The sequence below is a fragment of the Saccopteryx leptura genome, chromosome 3, assembly GCF_036850995.1.
Source record: "Saccopteryx leptura isolate mSacLep1 chromosome 3, mSacLep1_pri_phased_curated, whole genome shotgun sequence".
In the NCBI taxonomy this organism is placed as follows: Eukaryota; Metazoa; Chordata; class Mammalia; order Chiroptera; family Emballonuridae; genus Saccopteryx; species Saccopteryx leptura.
Window position 1 is genome coordinate 82982830 of NC_089505.1, and position 19628 is coordinate 83002457.

Here is a 19628-nt window from a genome sequence, read left to right on the forward strand (position 1 = left end):
TTGGGCTATGGTATTAGTAGCCTCCACCCTGATCTTCCTTCTTTCTCCCTCAAGCCCATGCTGTGTTCTCCACTCTGCACCCAGAAGAAACCTGTTGAGATCATAATACCCTGGCTTTGTGAGGTAGTTCAGTTTTTTAGAATGTCCTCCCCATGTGCCAAGGTTGCAGGTTCAATTCCCGATCAGGTCACATACAAGAATCAACCAATGTATACTAGTGAAACAACACACGGGTCTCACATGGGGTCTCACACTCTCTTTCTATAATCAATTTGGAGGGAAAAAGGTATTCTAGGGAACACTGGAGGGGGGCTGTGTGAATGACGGTTTGGGACACCCTCTACTTACCTGTTTGGATTCAATAAGAACGCTGTCAGTCATGGCAACCTACACAAGCAGGTAGGCCTTAAGAGGGATAAAGGGATTTCTGGTGGGGTTCCATGCGCTTATTATTCCCTGTACTCTTCTTCCCTGGCTCAGTCAGGCTGGCTGTCTAACTTCTGTGTAAGTGCTCAGTATCCACTCTTCCCAGCAGTGTGACCGTGAACTGAGAATCTTCCAGTGACTCCATGAACTCATCAACCTCTCCAATCTGTTTTTCCTTTGAACAGCTGTTAAATTCTTAAAAACTTTTAAAACCCTAACAAAGACCATGTCTTTTTTTTTTTTTTTTTTTTGTATTTTCCTTAAGTGAGAAGTGGGGAGGCAGGCAGACAGACAGACTCCCACATGAGCCCGACCGGGATCCACCCACCATGCCCACTAAGGGGCGATGCTCTGCCCATCTGGGGCATTGCTCCATTGCTCAGCAACCGAGCTCTTCTTAGCGCCTGAGGCAGAGGCCATGGAGCCATCCTCAGCGCCCGGCCAACTTTGCTCCAATGGAGCCTCGGCTGCGGGAGGGGAAGAGAGAGACTGAGAGGAAGGAGAGGGGGAAGGGTGGAGAAGCAGATGGACGCTTCTCCTGTGTTCCCTGACCAGGAATCAAACTCAAGACATACACTTGAGTTTGAGCTCTACTGCTGAGGCAACCGACCAGGGCGATCGTGTCTCTTTCTGTTCTACGCGCCCCCGGTATGCTATTCCAGGTGCGGCTCCGCCTCACACCCTCCGACCCTCACGGACACAGGACACCAGATTGATCCTCACACGGCGGCTCCTCCGCCTGTCAACTCTGTCACCGCGTCACCCCGGGTGTCACCCACGAGCGCCTCATGGTCCAGGACGCCGGGGCCTGGGCTGCAGGACGTGACGGGCCCCCGCACCGGAGCTCCGGGTTCGGAGGGGTGAGGCAGTGAGGGCCCGGGGGACGCGCTCACCTCAGCCGGTCGCCTCAGCGCGGCCGCTGCCATCGAACTCTGTGGGTGGGGCGTGGCGGGGCGGGAGCGGCGGGAGAGGAGGCAGCCCGGGGGACCGCGGTCCCAGTCCGGACCCTGGCCCAGGTAACCCGAGCGGCGTCGTAGAAACTCACATCCGCGTCTTTGCGGAGGACAGGACGACTCCTGCGCCTTCTCAGCCCCGTCATCGCGCCGGGTCCAGCGCTCAGGCGCACCACTCTCCAGGGAGACAGAACGTTTACCGCTAAGTGCCGGAAGTCCCGCCCACAGTGGCGCACGCAAACTTTTCCTACACTTTCATTGGTCGGCTTTGCTGTTGGCGGCTAGGAGCATTCTGGGTAATGTAGTTTCCAGATCCACAGGCCACTCAGAGACATCCCAATGAACCTCCAGGGCAGGGGTAGGTCATCTTTTTGGCTAAACCAAAAGGTTGGTTTTGGTTTAGAGAGAGCCATGAACGCCACATATTTTAAAATGTAGTACCATGAGAGCCATACAACGACCTGTGTTTGTTACGCATTATCCATAAAAATTTGGTGCTGTCCCGGAGGACAGCTGTGATTGGCTCCAGCCACCCGCAACCATGAACATGAGCGGTAGAAAATGAATGGATTGTAATACATGAGAACGTCTTATATATTTTATTTATTTATTTATTTTATTAATTTTTTTACAGAGACAGAGAGTGAGTCAGAGAGAAGGATAGACAGGGACAGACAGGAACGGAGAGAAACGAGAAGCATCAATCATTAGTTTTTCATTTCGCGTGGCAACACCTTAGTTGTTCATCAACTGCTTTCTCATATGTGCCTTGACTGCGGGCCTTCAGCAGACCGAGTGACCCCTTGCTAGAGCCAGCGACCCTGGGTTCAAGCTGGTGGGCTTTTGCTCAAACCAGATGAGCCCACGCTCAAGTTGGCGACCTCAGGGTCTCGAACCTGGGTCCTCCACATCCCAGTCTGACACTCCATCCACTGCGCCACCGTCTGGTCAGGCTGTTTTATATTTTTAATGTTATTATTTTTCTTATTAAAGATTTGTCTGCGAGCCAGATGCAGCCATCAAAAGATCCACATTTGGCTCGTGAGCCATAGGTTCCTGACCCCTGCTCCAGGGGAAAAGACCAGGTTCCACCATGAGGGGCACTGGGAGATGGCCAGTTTGGGTCCCAGAACAGAGGAGGGGCTTAGCTCAAATTTGTGGGAAGCACTCGCTGCAGCGAATCACTCAAGTGTTTGTAGACATTATTTCAGAATCCATAAAGTTATGAGACTTAAACGTAGCCTTTCACACACAGGTACTAAATGCACATATGCCGTAATTCTTCAGTCAGAAAATGTGGACCCTGGCCTGTTGGTTCAGTGGTACAGTGTTGGACTGTCGTATGGATGTTGCGGGTTCGAATCCCTGTCAGGGCACACAGGAGAGGCACCCATCTGTTTCCCCACCCCTCCTCCTCTCACTTCTCTTTCTGCTCCTGCAACCATGGGTCAATTGGAGCGAGTTGGCCCTGGGCACTGAGGATGTCCATGGCCTCCACCTCAGGTGCTAAGAAGAGCTCGGTTGCTGAGCAATGGAGCAACGCCCCAGATGGGCAAAGCCACACCCCCTGGTGGGCTTGCTCCAGCATGTGGGACTCTGTCTCTCTGCCTCTCCTCCTCTCAATGAATTTTTGAAAAAAAAAAATGTAATCACTTTTGCCCTGGCCAGATAGTTTGTTTGCTTAGAGCAGGGGTCCCCAAACTTTTTACACAGGGGGCCAGTTCACTATCCCTCAGACCATTGGAGGGCCGGACTATAAAAAAAACTATGAACAAATCCCTATGCACACTGCACATATCTTATTTTAAAGTAAAAAAACAAAATGGGAACAAATACAATATTTAAAATAAAGAACAAGTAAATTTAAATCAACAAACTGACCAGTATTTCAATGGGAACTATGGGCCTGCTTTTGGCTAATGGGATGGTCAATGTCCGGTTCCATATTTGTCACTGCTAGCCGTAACAAGGGATATGACACGCTTCCGGAGCCATGACGCATGCATCCCATGTCACCAGAAGTAGTACTGTACGTGAGCGACTCAGCGCTTTGCGGCGCCGCCATATACAGTAGTCCAGAAGCACAGGATGCATCTGCACCTCTCACTGGCCACCAATGAAAGAGGTGCCCCTTCTGGAAGTGCTGCGGAGGCCGGATAAATGGCCTTAGGGGGCCGCATGCAGTCCAAGGACCGTAGTTTGGGGACCCCTGGCTTAGAGCATCATCCTGAAGCACAGAGGTTGCCAGTTCAATCCCTTTGTCAGGGCACAAAACCAGAAGAGATCTATGTTCCTTTCTTCTTTCCTCTCTTTCTCTAAAGCCAATTGTGAAAAAAAAAAATTTTTAAGTCACCACTTTGTTTTGCCATTTTTATACTATGACTATTGTTTTGTAACCTCTCAGTAAAATCAAGCTGTTTAGCAGTTTGTGTATACTGCAGAATTGGGGTAAACATACACACACACACACACACACACACACACACACACACACACACTCACACACACACACACAGCCAAGGACAATGAACACCAAAGCCTCTAACTTGGAAAAGGAAAAATAAAGGGCTCCTGGTGGCTAATTGGGCTCAGTTTTCCTCCCTCTCTCTCTCCCTCCCTACCTCCCTTCCTCCTTCCTTCCTTCTTTCTTATTTATGTGAGAGGAGGGGAGATAGACTCCCGCATGTGCCCTGATCAGGATCCACCTGGCAGCCCCTGTCTGGGGCCAATCCTCAAGTTAACTGAGCCATCCTCAGAGCCTGAGGCTGACACTCAAACCAATCGAGCCACTGGCGGTGAGAGAGGAAGAAGAGAAGTGGAGAGGGAGGGGAAGAGAAGCAGATGGTTGCTTCTCCTGTGTACCCTGACCGAGGATGGAACCCAGGACATCCAAAGACCAGGCTGACACTCTTATCTACTGAGCTAACCAACCAGGGCTTTTTTTTTTTTTAGAGAGAAAGAGAGAGTGGAAGGGAGAGAGATGAGAAGCATAAACTCATAGTTGTGTCTCTTTAGTTGTTCATTGGTTGCTTCTCATACATGCCTTGACTGGGGGGCTCCAGCTGAGCCAGTGACCCCCCCCCCTTGCTCAAGCCAGCACCCATGGGGACCATGCCTGATGACCCCACGCTCAAGATGGAAACCTTGTGGTTTCAAACCTGGGCCATCAGCAGCCCAGGCTGACACTCTTTCCATTGTACCACCACTGGTCAGGCTAACTAGGCCCAGAATTTTTTTTTTTAAGATTCTATTTAATGATTTTACAGAAAGAGTAAATGGGAGAGTGAGAAGTATCAATTCATAGTTGCCTCACTTTAGTTGTTCATTGACTGCCTGTTGTACGTGCCTTAACCTGGCAAGCCCAGGGTTTCGGACAGGCAACTTCAGAATTCCAGCTCAGTGCTTTATCCACTGCACCACCACAGGTCAGGCTAGGCCCAGATTTTTTTTTAAAAAAGATCCTATTAGCCATTTCTGCTCAGGGTCCTCTCCCACTAACTGCACTTTATGGAGAAAGCTGTGCTGAACTGCTTGCCTTTGCACTTACCTGCCTGCTTGCACTGTGTTTCTGCCAAGTGAAATATCCCTTATAAAGTTGTTCCTGGAATCCTATTTCAACTAATTGGACTGAGGCTTTTTCCATCCAATCCAAGCTATGCAGCTCCAGCCAATCAGAGTGGCTCTGTTCTGACCAAGGCATTTTGGACCAACCAAACTGTGAGGATTTGGATTCGTCATTTGCATGACAGAACAATCAGTGTTCAGGGGCAGGAACTCTTATCCATATAAGCCACCTCTTCCCTGGCTGGGAGAGCCCACTTTCCCTTCCCAGCAGGGAATGAGGAGTGGCCCTGGCTGGGTAGTTGGTGGTCCCAATATGCCAAGTTTGGGGCTTCAATCTCCACTCAGGGCACACAAAAGAATCAACCAGTGAATGCATGGATGGGTGCAACAACAAATCGATGTTTGTTTCTCCCTTCCTCTCTCTCTATGATCAATTTTTAAAAAAGAATGAAGAATGTTTCTCCTGGCCTGACCAGGCGGTGGTGCAATGGATAAAGCATTGGCCTGGGATGCAGGAGTTCCAGGTTTGAAACCCCAAGATCACCAGCTTGAGCACAGACTCATCCAGCTTGAGTGTAGGGTTACCAGCTTGAAAATGGGATCATAGATGTGACCCTATGGTCGCTGGCTTGAGCCCGAGGTCGCTGGCTTGAACAAGGGGTCAACTGCTCTGCTGTAGCCCCCCAGTCAAAGCACATATGAGAAAGTAATCAATGAACAACTAAGCTGCTGCAACTATGAGTTGATGCTTTTCATCTCTCTCCCTTCCTGTCTGTCTCTCTCCATATATCTCTCTTGCAAAAGAAGGAAGGAAGGAAGGGCGAAAAGGAGAGAGAAAGAAAGAGAGAGAATGTGAATCCTTGGCTGAGCTGAACTACCCAAGAGTGAGGAACAGAGCAGAACAAGCTCCAGAGCTCCACCTCAGAGCTGTGCATGCTGTTTTCACAGCTGTACTTTATCACAATTGAGCTGTTTTGCGCTGCATAGTTTACTTCTTCAACGCACTCCAAGATTGAGAATTGCTGTTGGCGTTGAACTGGCACCAACAAGCATTGGTTGACTAGATTCATGTTCTTCCCTTCCTTTATAACTTAATACTTGATTAAAAAGCCATCCAGCCTCTATGTGCTGACATCTGTACATGGTGTGTAGTGCATTTCCAGCAAACCAATAAATGCATAAATGAGTAAAACAACAAATCTGTGTTTCTCTCTCCCCTCCCTTGGAGTTTCAAACCCGGGTCCTCAGCATCCCAGGCCAATGCTCTATCCACTGTGCCACCGCCTGGTCAGGCCAGGCCACACATTCTTCATTCTTTTCTTTCTTCCTTCTTTAAAAATTGACTATAGAGAGAGAAGAAGAGAGAAACAAACATCGATTTGTTCTTACACCCATCCATGCATTCACTTGACTCCTTTGTGTGCTCTGAGTGGAAATCAAACCCCCAGCCTTAGCATATTGGAACTACCAACTACCCAGCAAGAAAGGCAAGTGGCTTGCGCAGCATGGCCTGGGAGATTTCCCAGAGAAATTACTTGTATTTCTGGTTAGTAGCAAGAAAAGAAAATGCCAACAATTTCTCTTTCACACTTTTAAAGCTAGATTTTTCTCTTTCTGATTACATTACAATTATTCTTAAACTATGAGAGCTAAGATGCAAGGATTGCTGTATCATATTAATTTATTTTGTTATATACTTCTAGTTTTCTTTCCATAGGGTTTGCACATCCTCAGTCCAACTTCCCTGCTCTTGTTTTCTTGATACCGGGTAGCATGTCCCGCAGGGAGAACTTCGTTTGCTTTCACAGATTTCCCACTTTTTCAAGGTGCACAGCATTCAGTATTCATGTCCTCTTCTAACTTTTGCTTGCTCACCAATCTTGTCCTTTCACTATGTTGCCTTCTTTTCGATCTAATAACTAAAATGTAGACATATTTTCAAGACACAAATAAATGGAGAATAGAAATGGAGGAAAATGCCTGACCAGATGGTGGCGTAGTGGATAGAGCACTGACCTGTGATGCTGAGGACCCAGGTTTGAAACCTTGAGGTCCTCGGCTTGAGCGTAGGCTCATCCAGCTTGAGTGTGGGGTCACTGGCTTGAGCATAGAATCATAGACATGACCCCATGGTTGCCAGCTTGAGCCCAAAGGTCACTGGCTTGAAGCCCAAGGTTTCTGGCTTGAGCAAGGGGTCACTGGCTCAGCAGGAGTCCCCTAGTCAAAGCACATATGAGAAAACAATCAATGAACAACTAAGGTGCCACAACTATGAGTTGATGCTTCTCATCGCTCTCTCCCACTCTGTCTCTGTCTCTCTCTCTCTCGTTCCTCTCTCACACTAAAGAGAAAAAGAAAAAGAAATGGAGAAAAACCAAAAAAAAATTTATTGAAAAATAAAGGTACAAATAGTAGAATTTTCAACTCACAATGGATGTCATTTGTTTAATAAGGATAATGAAAATTTTAATTCTTAAGGTATTGTCCCATTTTTTTGTATTCAAGCTTTAGTTTATTGAATTTATTAAGTGACATTGCTTAGTAAAATTATATAGGTTTCAGGTGTACAATTTTATAATACATCTTCTGAATATTGTATTGTATGTTGACCACCCCAAGTCAAGTCTCCTTCCCCCACCCCCCTTTCTCTCTGGTAATCACTATACTGTTGTCTGTGTCTATGAGTTTGTATTCAAGCTTATTAAATTCCAACTTAAAAATCAATGTAGGCCCTGGCCGGTTGGCTCAGTGGTAGAGCGTTGGCCTGGCGTGCAGAAGTCCCGAGTTCGATTCCCGGCCAGGGCACACAGGAGAAGCACCCATCTGCTTCTCCACCCCTCCCCCTCTCCTTCCTCTCTGTTGCTCTCTTCCCCTCCTGCAGCGAGGCTCCATTGGAGCAAAGATGGCCCGGGCGCTGGGGATGGCTCTGTGGCCTCTGTCTCAGGCGCTGGAGTGGCTCTGGTCGCAACAGAGCGAAGCCCCGGAGGGGCAGAGCATCGCCCCCTGGTGGGCATGCTGGGTGGATCCCAGTTGGGCGCATGCGGGAGTCTGTCTGACTGTCTCTCCCCGTTTCCAGCTTCAGAAAAATACAAAAAAAATACAAAAAAAAAAAAAAGTAAAAATGTTATAATTCAATGTAGTGGAAGACATTGAAAAAATCTCTTCTAAGGGTTAGCAAGAGCCATCAGCCTTCATTAGCATCAATGATCTCTCTCTTTGGCCTTCCACCTCTTTCTGACTGTCCATATCTGGGGTTGTTAGAGAGGAGATTCATACAGGCTATGGTTGTAAGATTGAATTAGACACTGACTCTCTACCCACTTTTTCTCTAGGATTTTATTTTTTATTTTTTAAATTTATTCATTTTAGAGAGGAGACAGAGAGAGAGAGAGAGAGAGATAAAAGGGGAGGAGCTGGAAGCATCAACTCCCACATGTGCCTTGACCAGACAAGTGCATAGTTTTGAACTGGCGACCTCAGCATTCCAGGTCGACGCTTTATCCACTGCGCCACAGCAGGTAAGGCCTCTAGGATTTTTTTTTTTTAAGCTAGTCAAGTGAAGCAGTGAGAGTGGAGAAGGAACAAAGAAATCTATAACTGGTTGTGATCAATTACTTGTAGACACCATTTCACTTGGACCAGCTACTCTAGGATTTTTGTGTGTGTGTGACAGAGACAGAGAGAGAGAGAGACAGAGAGAGGGACAGATAGGGACAGGCAGACAGGAAGGGAGAGAGATGAGAACCATCAACCTTTTGTTGCAGCTCCTTAGCCACTTTAATTGTTCATAGATTGGTTTTTCATATGTGCCTTGACTGGGGACTGCAGCAGACTGAGTGACCCCTTGCTCCAGCCAGCAACCCTGGGTTCAAGCCAGCCACCTTTGGGCTCAAACCAGTGACAATGAGGTCATGTCTATGATTCCATGCTTAAGCCGGCGACCCTGTGCTCAAGCTGGTGAGCCTGCGCTCAAGCTGGCGACCTCGGGTTCTTGAACCTGGGTCCTCTGCATCCCAGTCTAACAGTCTATCCACTGCACCACTGCCTGGTCAGTTGGATTTTTTTTTAAAGATTTTATTTGTTGATTTTTAGAGAGAGTAGAGAGAGAGAGAGAGAGAGAAAGGTGGGAGAGAGGAGCGGGAATCAACTTGTAGTTACTTCTTGCATGGGCCTTCACCAGGCCAGCCCAGGGCCTCAACTCCGCAGCCTCAGCATTCCAGGCGGACACTTTATCTACTACGCCTCCGCAGATCAGGCTCGAGGATTTTTTTTTTAAAGCAAGTATCCAAGAACCTCAGAACTTCTATAAAATCAGGCTTATATGAGCACCTATGTGGCTCTCACCTCACAAGTATTTGCAGGCACGGTGGCATCACTCAGACAAGGGTCCTTGAACCTGGGGTAAAGACCTCTGTTTTGTGGGCCTGGAGTCTGTTTTCACGTCTGATTGAGGCCCATGGTACAGGTGGGACATCTGTTTGTGTTCTAAACTTGGGAATAATGTTACTTTAACAAGTATGTTTAAGGGATGTCTTGTCTGAGAAAAAACTCGTGTCCCGAACTGTTTTCAATCCTTGGAACTTCACTGCAAAAAGGAACCAAGCAAATCACACACATGGTTTACCACTCTGTGCAATCTGGTGGGAACAGGTCATTTCTGTAGGTGTGGCTGTAAATATTCATCTTCCTTTCCTCAAACTCCATGAACTCCCACTTAGCTTTGCCTCTGAAAACAAAACCATCACTGCCAGCGTTCATGGGACTTTGGATCTGACAAGAATAACTGGTTGACCTTCTACCTGAATTAATGAACTGGGCCAGTTGCTCCCCATTCTCTGAACGTAGATCACTGGACTCATCTTTGTACTCGTCCTGGAAGCCGTCCTCTTCCTCTCCTAATAACGGTATCTTGATATTTCGATACAGTGACGCAAGTTGTTGCTTTTGCTCAGCCTGTGCCCGTCTACTAGAGAATAATACAGATGAGTTTAGGAGCACAGTGTTCACACTACAGCATCATGTCTTAATCATCTGACTTTTTGACTGAAAAGGAGTCACTAGTAGGTGGTGGTAGGTGGGGAACAGAGGCAGAAATATACTACGAAACCAAAGTAATCACAGATCTAAAATTTGTGCTAATCAAAAAGGAGTAACTGCATGACCAGTGGTGGAACAGTGGGTAGAGTATCGATCTGAGACACAGAGGTCCCAGGTTCAAAACCCCGAGGTTGCCAGCTTGTGTGGGTTCACCAGATTGAGCGCAGGGTGTGAGCATGGGATCATAGACATGACCCCATGGTCACTGGCTTGAGCCCAAAGTTCACTGACTTGATCCCAAGGTTGCCAGTTTGAGCAAGGGCTCACTGGTTTGGCTGGAGCCCCCTGGTAAAGGTACATATGAGAAGTAATCAAAGAACAACTAAGGTGCCGCAACTACAAGTTTATGCTTCTCATCTCTCTCCCTTCCTGTCTCTCTTGCTAAAAAAAAAAAAAGAAAAGAAAAAGAAAACATTTTATCTGTTAACATCTTTGTCTATACTAATGAAAGACACTGAAGCTGCAGTTCCACGAATTGAGTTATAGGAGCTTGATAGCCACATTAGAAAACCCATAACTAAACATGCTACTCTCTCATTAGCAAAATTCTTCATTTTTACCTTCAATCTAATTTTGTCTTCTTCTGATTTACTTCAAGGTAGTCCTAAAATGGCTACCTTAACGAAATCCCCTACATGCTGATATATTCCTTCTGTTTATACTGAAATTGTGTGGGTTTTTTTGTATTTTTCCAAAGATAGAAGTGGGGAGGCAGTCAGATAGACTCCTGCATGCACCTGACCAGGATCAACCTGGATGCCCAGCAGGGGGCAATGCTCTGCCCATCTGGGGTGTTGCTCCGTTGCAACTGGAGCCATTCTAGCACCTGAGGCAGAGACAATGGAGCCGTCCTCAGTGCCCGGACCAACTTTGCTCCAATGGAACCTTGGCTGCAGGAGGGGAAGAGAGAGATAGAGAGAAAGGAGAGGGGGAAGGGTGGAGAATCAGATGGGTGCTTCTCCTGTGTGCCCTGACTGGGAATTGAACCTGGGACTTCCACATGTCAGGTCGATGATCTACCACTGAGCAAACCAGCCAGGACCACAATTATTATTATCATCATCACTAATAACCTAGTTAGTTCATGTCTTACTTAAGAATGGTAATGTTACTTAGCATATACTTACTATATCATATAGAAAACAGCAGTGCCACATACCAGTGCGATGCTTAAGGCTACACATGCAATTTTAATCACTTCCATAAGAGCAGGTCTGTGTGGAATAAGCACTGAAAAGGAAAGAAAAGAAGTTCTCACCAAATTTCATTTTAGTTCTGCCTGTCAGTTCGTATATAAGTTAATTATATTGTTATCCTAGAGGGAAATGAAAGATAAAATCAGAAATACCATTAAAAAATTGTATTTTTAAAAAAATATTTGCCATTGATTTAAGAGAAAGGAAGTAGGGGAAGGGAAGGAAAGAGAGAGAAGGGGAGAGAGGGAAAGAGAGAAGTATCAACTCATTTTTCCACTTAGTCATTTGATTTAGTTGTATACTCATTGGCTGCTGCTCATCTGTGCCCTGACAGGGGTCAAACCTGAGCCCTGGTATGTAGGGACAACATATCTATCCACTGAACCACCTGACCAGGGCCAAAAATAGCACTCCTTTTTTTTTTCTTATTTTCCAAGTAAGAGGAGGGGAGACAGAGAAACAGACTCCTGCATGGGCCCCAACCAGGATCCACCTGTAAACTCCCATCTGGGGTGGATGCTCTGCCCATCTGGGACCATGCTTGCAACCAAGCTATTTTTAGTGCCCAAGGCAGAGGCTCCATGGAGCCATCCTCAGTGCCCAGGGCCAAAGCGCTCAAATAGAGCCATGGCTGTAGGAGAGGAAGAGAGAGACAGAGAGAAAGGACAGGGGGAAGGGTGGAGAAGCAGATGGGCGCTTCTCCTGTGTGCTCTGACTGGGAATCAAACCTGGGCTATCCACATGCCGGGTCAACGCTCTATCACTGAGCCAACTGGCAACGGTGAAAATAGCATTATTAGTTTTGGGGTTTTTTAAAAATTTTTTTAAAGACTTTATTTATTCATTTTAGACAGGAGAGAGAGAGAGAGAGAGAGAGAGAGAAGGGAGGAGCAGGAAGCATCAACTCCCATATGTGCCTTGACCAGGCAAGCCCAGGGTTTTGAACCGGCGACTTCAGCGTTCCAGGTTGACACTTTATCCACTGCACCACCACAGGTCAGGCAGCATTATTAGTTTTAAAAAATACAGAGGGAGGCACATTGCCCAGCCTATTTGAATAAATATGAGTTCCCAGGTCATCATGGACTCCCCCTTTTTTGTCTGGCTCCTGTCCTGGGTCAAAACCCTCTCTTTAGCTCTGTAGAGATGTGGGATCCCTGACTCATGACAGTAGCCTTAGTTTTTACAACCCGAGTGTTGCCCTGATGGGCTCCGGTTGTGTAATAAATACTGTGATGAAAGGACATTATAGGGCAGCCTGGGGTGCAATTCCACCAACCTGCATCCGAGGTGTCGGTGTTCAGGGCCATCCAGTGTGCCGTCACGTTATTTGTCGGCTCAGATGTCACATCCTCCATAACTCCTGAAAGAAAAAGAAAAAAAAAAAAAAAAGAGTCGTTGTTTGTACAAATTGAACAAAAATGCAATAGGCAATAAAGGATATTATTCAGCCACTTGCAAAATCGGACAAGCTGAAGTGGCCACTCCGAGTTCCTCACTGTCTGTCCCTTCACTAGTTCAGGCTGTGCAGTTTGGCAGCTGCTCCAGAAAAGGTCCTGAGGCTCAGCCCTCAGTGAAAGTCAGCTTGGCATGACAAAAAGAACCAGAAGAAATGCTAATGGTGCAAAATTTTTCATTGTTGCCTTGTCCTTGTCGGTGTGGGGTATATGGATGTGCGCTCAACTTTTCCATTTGTTTCGGGTTTTCATAACGAAACAATAGGGGAGAAAAAAGAATATGGGTCACAGCGCGTTTCAATACAGGGACTGAAAATTGGCCTTTGGCTTTGGCAAGGGGAAGATCACGGGAAATCTAGACAAAGTCGTTCTTAGTGCCGACGTGGTGGGAATGAAACAGGATGAGACTATTATTTTAAATTGCAATACAAACAGGAAAAGTCATGAAGCAGAATGGGAGAGTAAGTTTTTTTTTTTTTTATAATGTTTCCTAGAAATGTAATTGCTTGTTATATTGACTTTATTTTTCTTATTTTCTGTACTCTTTCTTGATGCTATGGCATTTGGTATCTCTCTAGGCTTTTTTCCTAGAGAAACACCCCTCCGGGGGCTAGTATTTTCTAGAAAGAGCAAAAGACACCCTCATAGTATGCCTTTGATATACAAATCAAGCAATCCAGAGCCCACACCCCAACCATTTTCCTGATCAAACTCTTAACACTACAAGCCAATATTCCCCCTGCCCTGATCACCCTACGACTAGGTACTGGACAACTCAGAACCACTCCAATACCCCAGAGCCTGTCAAAATTATTCAAACTGGCCCTGGCCATTTGGATCAGTGGTAGTGCCTTGGCCCAGTGTGTAGATATCCTGGGTTCAACTCACGATCGGGGACACAAGAGAAGCGCCCATCTGTTTCTCCACCCCTTCCTCTCTTGCTTCTCTCTCTCTCTCTATTTCTATCTTCCCCTCCTGCAGCCATCACTTGATTGGAGTGAGCTGGCTCCAAGTGCTGAGGATGGCTCCATTGCCTCTGCCTTAGGAACTAGAATGGCTCCGGTTGCAACAGAGCAATGCCCCAGAAGGGCAGAGCATCGCCCCATGTTGGGCATGCCGGGTGGATCCCAGTCGGGTGCATTCGGTAGTCTGTCTCCGCTTCTCCTTCACTCACTGAATAATGATAATAATAATAAATTATTCGCCTGACCAGGCGGTGGCGCAGTGGATAGAGCGTCGGACTAGGATGTAGAGGACCCAGGTTCAAGGACCCAGGTTCAAGACCCCGAGGTCGCCAGCTTGAGCGCGAGCTTATCTGGTTTGAGCAAACCTCACTAGCTTGGACCCAAGGTCGCTGGCTTGAGCAAGGGGTTACTCGGTCTGCTGTGAGCCACGGTCAAGGCACATATGAGAAAGCAGTCAATGAACTAAGGTGTCGCAATGAAAAACTGATAATTGATGCTTCTCATCTCTCTGTGTTCCTGTCTGTCCCTCTCTCTGATTCTCTGTCTCTGTAAAAAATAAATAAATAAATAAATAAATAAATAATAATAATAAATTATTCAAACTGTCCAATCCTAAACTGACTCCTGGTACCCACCTCTCTTCAGCCATTCCTTCCCTGGAAAACTTCAGTAAAGGCTCTGGGCCACACCCTCCCCTTTCTTCCTCCTGCTTCTTGACCAATTCTCATCCTTCCCCTCATGGCTTTCAAGGTGTGTAATGCCGTTTCTAGAAATCCGTGTAAACTTCTTCCTTCATAACAATCATTTCCACACCTGTGTGTCCTGCTGAGTAAAGCAAATCCCAGGTATGTTTCAACTCTCTGGGTCAAAAGTAAATGCATCCTTTTGATATTTATGAGAATTGCCAACTGCCCTGTACAGAAGTTGCACTCTTTCTAAACCTAAAAGCACAACAGATTCTGTTTCCCTACTTCTTTGCCAGTTGAGTTCCTTATCAAACATCTTGCCCACTTCAACGTAAAAACTGGAATTATGCTGCATTTTCCATGTGTATTCCCCTTATTATGAGTTAAGTACTTTTTCATATAACCAAAAGCGAAAAGTTACAGTAGAAAACTGGGTTCTTCCAGTGATCTGACCAGACAGACAATTCCATGCCCTGTCACCATATCAGAACCAACAGTTCTGACCCAAAGCTCTGGTGAGGCAGAGATTTCAGCAAACCTCTATTGCAAGCTCACAAAACCAGTTGGTGTCAAATTAAGGACTAGAATGCAGGCCTTCTGACACCCTGGCCCAATCTCTGGGCTTTGATGGTAGTGGGGCGAACAGGCAAGTAAACTCTTCATAGTTGAGCTTTAAGAAGATTAATAATGAGTTTGGGCCCTGGCCAGTTGGTTCAGTGGTAGAATGTCAGCCCGGTATGTGGAAGTCCCGGGTTTGATTCCAGGTCAGGGCACACAGAAGTGCCCATCTGCTTCTCTACCCTTCCCGCTCTCCCTTCTCTCTGTCTCTCACTTCCCCTCTTGCAGCCAAGGCTCCATTGGAGCAAAGTTGGCCCGGGCACTGTGGATGGCTCTATGGCCTCCACCTTAGGCACTAGAATGGCTCCGGTTGCTATGGAGCAACATCCCAGATGGGCAGAGCATCGCCCCCTTAGTGAGCTTGCCAGGTGGATCCCAGTTGGGTGCAGGCAGGAATCTGTCTCTCTGCCACCCTGCTTCTCACTTAAGAAAATAACAAATAATAATAATAATAATGAGTTTGGGATCGATATACATATTAATTATGTTTTCTTATTTTCTATATTTCCTGATCATCAATACTTATCCAAACAGCCAGGAGGGGTGCCTTTTTCTAATTTGTCCTAAGGGGCCGTATAGGTTAGTGATGACTACTGTGGGTGCCCTCTAGAGCCATACACAACAATTTTGGGAATGTTCACCTATATTTCTTGATCCTTTGACTTACCATTATTCCCAGGGATGTGATGGGTGTAGGATTTTTCACAGCTAAGAAGCCTTTGAAGGGGAGATTAGAGAAAGTAGACAGGTTTAAGATATAGAAAAATAAGAAATAACTTGGTATTAGATGAGGAAGCCTAACACCTAGTTTCTAAACAGGGAAGACAGTAAATTTCTTAATAATGTATCCCAATGCCTAGTAGAATTATATGGCTTAGTCTGCAAAAGCAGAGTGACTAGTTTGCATCTAAGTGTTTCCTTTTGTGAGTATGGACCATTAAACGAGCCCTGGTTGGTTGGCTCAGTGGTACAGTATTGATCTGGCGTGTGGAAGTCCCAGGTTTGATTCCCAGTCAGGGCACACAAGTGAAGCAATCACCTGCTTCTTCCTCCTCCTTTTTTTCCCTCTCTCTCTCTCCTCATCCCTCAGCCATGGCTCCATTGATTCAAGCACGTTGGCCCTGGGCACTGAAGATGGCTGCCTGGAGCCTCCGCCTTAGGAGCTAAAAATAGCTCAGTTGCGAGCATGGACCCCAGATGGACAGAGCATCTACCCCAGACGGGGATCACTGGGTGGATCCTGGCCAAGGCATATGCTGTAGTCTATCTCCTCTCCTCTCACTTAAATAATAATAATGAAAGAACATAACACATTTGGTTTCTCATCTGTTTTTGCAGTCACATGAGGACCTGGAGTGACTCAGCACGGAGTTGAAGAGGCTATGCTTTCATCAGAAAGTCAGAGAACCAGTGCCAGGGAGGGTCCAACAGCAATAGCTTTTCCTCCAACACAAATTAGATGCTATGATATCGAGCAGATAGCATTTCCCTTGTACAGAATCGAGATTGTTTATAAGCACCACATACTGGCACAAAGACTTGCTACCTAACTTGATGGGTTATCAGGGTCAGTTCCTCTGTTTTGAGATAAACACAGTTGGCTCTCAGACTCAAAATGTAAAGCGTCCAAGACAACTAATTGTAAAGAATGTTTTACACTTGCAGAGCACCTGTGATTGGATTCTACCACCAACACAAGGGGACAAAATGACAAAGCCAATAGAGCTGCATCCACATATTCGAGAGGGCTGAGGCTTTTCTGTGCAAAATGTGAAAAATGGGAAATGGCAATAGCTAACGAGAAAGCACAAGCTACAGAGTTAAGAACAGAGGATTTAATTTCCAGGCAATGCTTACCTAGTTTTTTTATTATTATTATTATTATTATTACTACTACTACTACTACTACTACTACTTGATAGAGACAGTGAGAAGGACAGAAAGGGACAGACAGACAGGAAGGGAGGAAGATAAGAAGCATCAATTCATTGCAGCTGCTTAGTTGTTCAGTGATTGCTTTCTCGTTATGTGCCTTGATCTGGGGGCTACAGCAGAGCGAGTGATCCCTTGCTCAAGCCAGCGACCTTGGGCTCAAGCCAGAGACCTTGGGCTCAAGACAGCAACCTTAGGCTCAAGACAGTGAACATGGGGTCATGTCTATGATCCCACACTCAAGCTAGCAACCCCGTCGCTCAAGCCAGATGACCCTGCACACAAGCCGGCAACCTCGGAGTTTTGAACCTGGGTCCTCTGTGTTCCAATCCAATGCTCTATCCACTGCATCACCAGCTGATCAGGCTAGCTATATTATCTTATAGGCCACAATAATAAAAGATACACAAGAGGACATTCATACAGTATGTGAGAGGACCCCAAACTAGTTTTCATCTCACTGAATGAGCAACAGGACTTATGGCTGGTTGTTAGGGGAATCTGTTGAATCTGAGGTGATTTTTCTTTTTTATTAATTTATTGTGTTAACATGGATTCAAGTGTCCCACTCAATCTAACTCTCACACCCCCAATCACGTGCCCCCCATTACATCTCTTTTGTCCCCCTCCCCCTCCCCTAACTCCCTACCCCTTTCCTCTGGGATTTCCTATCCTGTTATCTGTATCTCTGTGTTATGTATATATAATTTCACTAATCCCTTCACCTTCTCTGATCCCATCCCCTCATCCCCCTTCCCTCTGACAGCTGTCCCTCTGCTCTGTGACCCCGCCTCTGCCTCTATTCCATTCCTCAGTTCATGGGGTGACTTATTTTTCTTAGGGGACTCTTTGGGCCATCAGATGACTTTTACAGGTTCTCAAAACTACTGATAGTATTGAAAAGAAAACTGGTAGCAACGAAATGTAATTATCCTCCTTACTTCTCCTGAAACCAGTAAAAACAATGGTTGGTGCCACCCATTAAAGCCCGTCATTTGTCCAAATAGGTCTGAACTCACCTGCATAAGGCAAACACACAAGGAGTGGCCATTCCATTAAAAACAAAAAGAAAAAGGTGAAAGAACTTCCAATCTTGTCCATCCCTCCAAAAATGTTAGTCTTGATCCTACAGATGAAAGCAACTGTTCAGCTAGAGCCCAGCATGTGCTCCATATGTATCCCAGGAACTAAGGAGCTTTGCTCCCTGTAGAATGTTTGGGTTCTGCCTTGGAACCACCAGTGTGAGGTCGACTACTGTTGCCACATGGGGCTCCTTCACGGAACCACGTCAGCCAATGGAGACACCAACAAGATGAAGGGCCATGCAGAGACAGGTCAAGCTGGCAGGGGCAGATAAGACAAAGGCCATGTCCCTGCCTTCAGGTATTGGACAGTCAGTAAGGAAGCAGTAGGCAGCATGCTCCCTGTCCCTGTTCCATGTGTTTTTTCTTCCTGTTTTTGGTCCCAGGTCTGGTCCATTGTTGGTCTCCCTAACTTTTCCCAGGTTAACCTTCCTGGGCCCAGCCCGCCCTTTGCTGCCTCCATAGCTGAGTGTCTACAGTGCAGAAGGCAAGTGTTTCCTCTTTCTCTCTAAAAACCCCCCAAGGCAACAGCAACAGCTGGTGGTTTTGTTGCTTGCTCTGGCTGTGGACAGAAATAAGCAGAGGCGGCCCTGGCTGGTTTGCTCAGTGGTAGAGCTTCGGCCTGGTGTGCAGGAGTCACAGGTTTGATTCCTGGCCAGGACACACAGAAGCAGCGCCCATCTGCTTCTCCACCCTCCCCCCTCAATTTCCTCTGTCTCTCTCTTCCCTTCCCGCAACCAAGGCTCCATTGGAGCAAAGTTGGCCCGGGCGGTGAGGACGGCTCCATGGCCTCCACCTCAGGCACTAGAATGGCTCCAGTTGCAGCAGAGCAATGCCACAGATGGGCAGGGCATCGCCTCCTGGTGGGCATCCCAGGTGGATCCTGGTCAGGCACAGGTGGGAGTCTGTCTCTCTGCCTCCCTACTTCTCACTTCAGAAAAATACAAAAAATAAATAAATAAGCAGAGGCATCACCTCCCAGGAAGGCCTCCCTCGTCCAACTGTGGTGCCTTCACTGGAGCTTCCACCACACTTGTTCCTGCCCGTGGTGGCACCAATACCCTGACCTGTCCTCGCTGATGTCCCCAGCGTCTCACCCATGATTGTAGCTCCTGCGGGTGCCCAAAGATTGGCACCAGGCTTCATGTACACACAGGAGCCGTTTTCCAGGGAACTCGTTTCCTCTCCTAGCTTTCTGCACTTTCAGCATTCATCTGTTCCTGTTCTGCGTCTGGCCAAGTCACTGCCCAGTGGCATCACTGATGTCATTACCATCCTAACCCAATTTCTTTTTTTTCTTTTCTTTATTTTTTTAATTAGACAGAGAGATAGATAGGGACAGACAGGAACAGAGAGGGATGAGAGGCATCAATCATCAGTTTTTCGTTGCAAAACCTTAGTTGTTCATTGAATGCTTTCTCATATGTGCCTTGACCGCGGGCCTTCAGCAGACCAAGTAACCCCTTGCTTGAGCCAGCAACCTTGGGTCCAAGCTGGTGAGCTTTTGCCTAAACCAGATGAACCTGTGCTCAAGCTGGCGACCTCAGGGTCTCAAACCTGGGTCCTCAGCATCCCAGTCTGACGCTCTATCCACTGCGCAAACTGCCTGGTCAGGCCCTAACCCGATTTATGAATGAGCCTGGAATTCACTT

General features: G+C 46.8%; 1 protein-coding gene across 1 annotated transcript; it reads right to left on the reverse strand.

Moving 5' to 3' along the window:
* Window positions 1-1145: 1145 nt before the first annotated feature.
* On the reverse strand, window positions 1146-17995 carry C3H19orf18 (chromosome 3 C19orf18 homolog). Its single transcript, XM_066372618.1, has 5 exons — window positions 17914-17995; window positions 12516-12599; window positions 11168-11270; window positions 9736-9909; window positions 1146-1554 (listed from the first exon to the last, which is right to left on the reverse strand). The coding sequence occupies exons 1-5, from the start codon at window positions 17993-17995 to the stop codon at window positions 1146-1148; spliced, it is 852 nt and encodes a 283-aa protein (XP_066228715.1).
* Window positions 17996-19628: the final 1633 nt, after the last annotated feature.

Excerpts from the sequence above, each read along its gene's own strand:
- C3H19orf18 (XM_066372618.1), bottom strand. The coding sequence starts at position 17,995 with ATGGACAAGATTGGAAGTTCTTTCACCTTTTTCTTTTTGTTTTTAATG. Across the intron at positions 9,910-11,167 it reads GCTGTTTTCTATATGATATA|TAGACGGGCACAGGCTGAGC; the intron begins GTAAGTATATGC and ends ATTATTCTCTAG. Across the intron at positions 1,555-9,735 it reads TTCATTAATTCAGGTAGAAG|TGGTGCGCCTGAGCGCTGGA; the intron begins GTCAACCAGTTA and ends CTCCCTGGAGAG.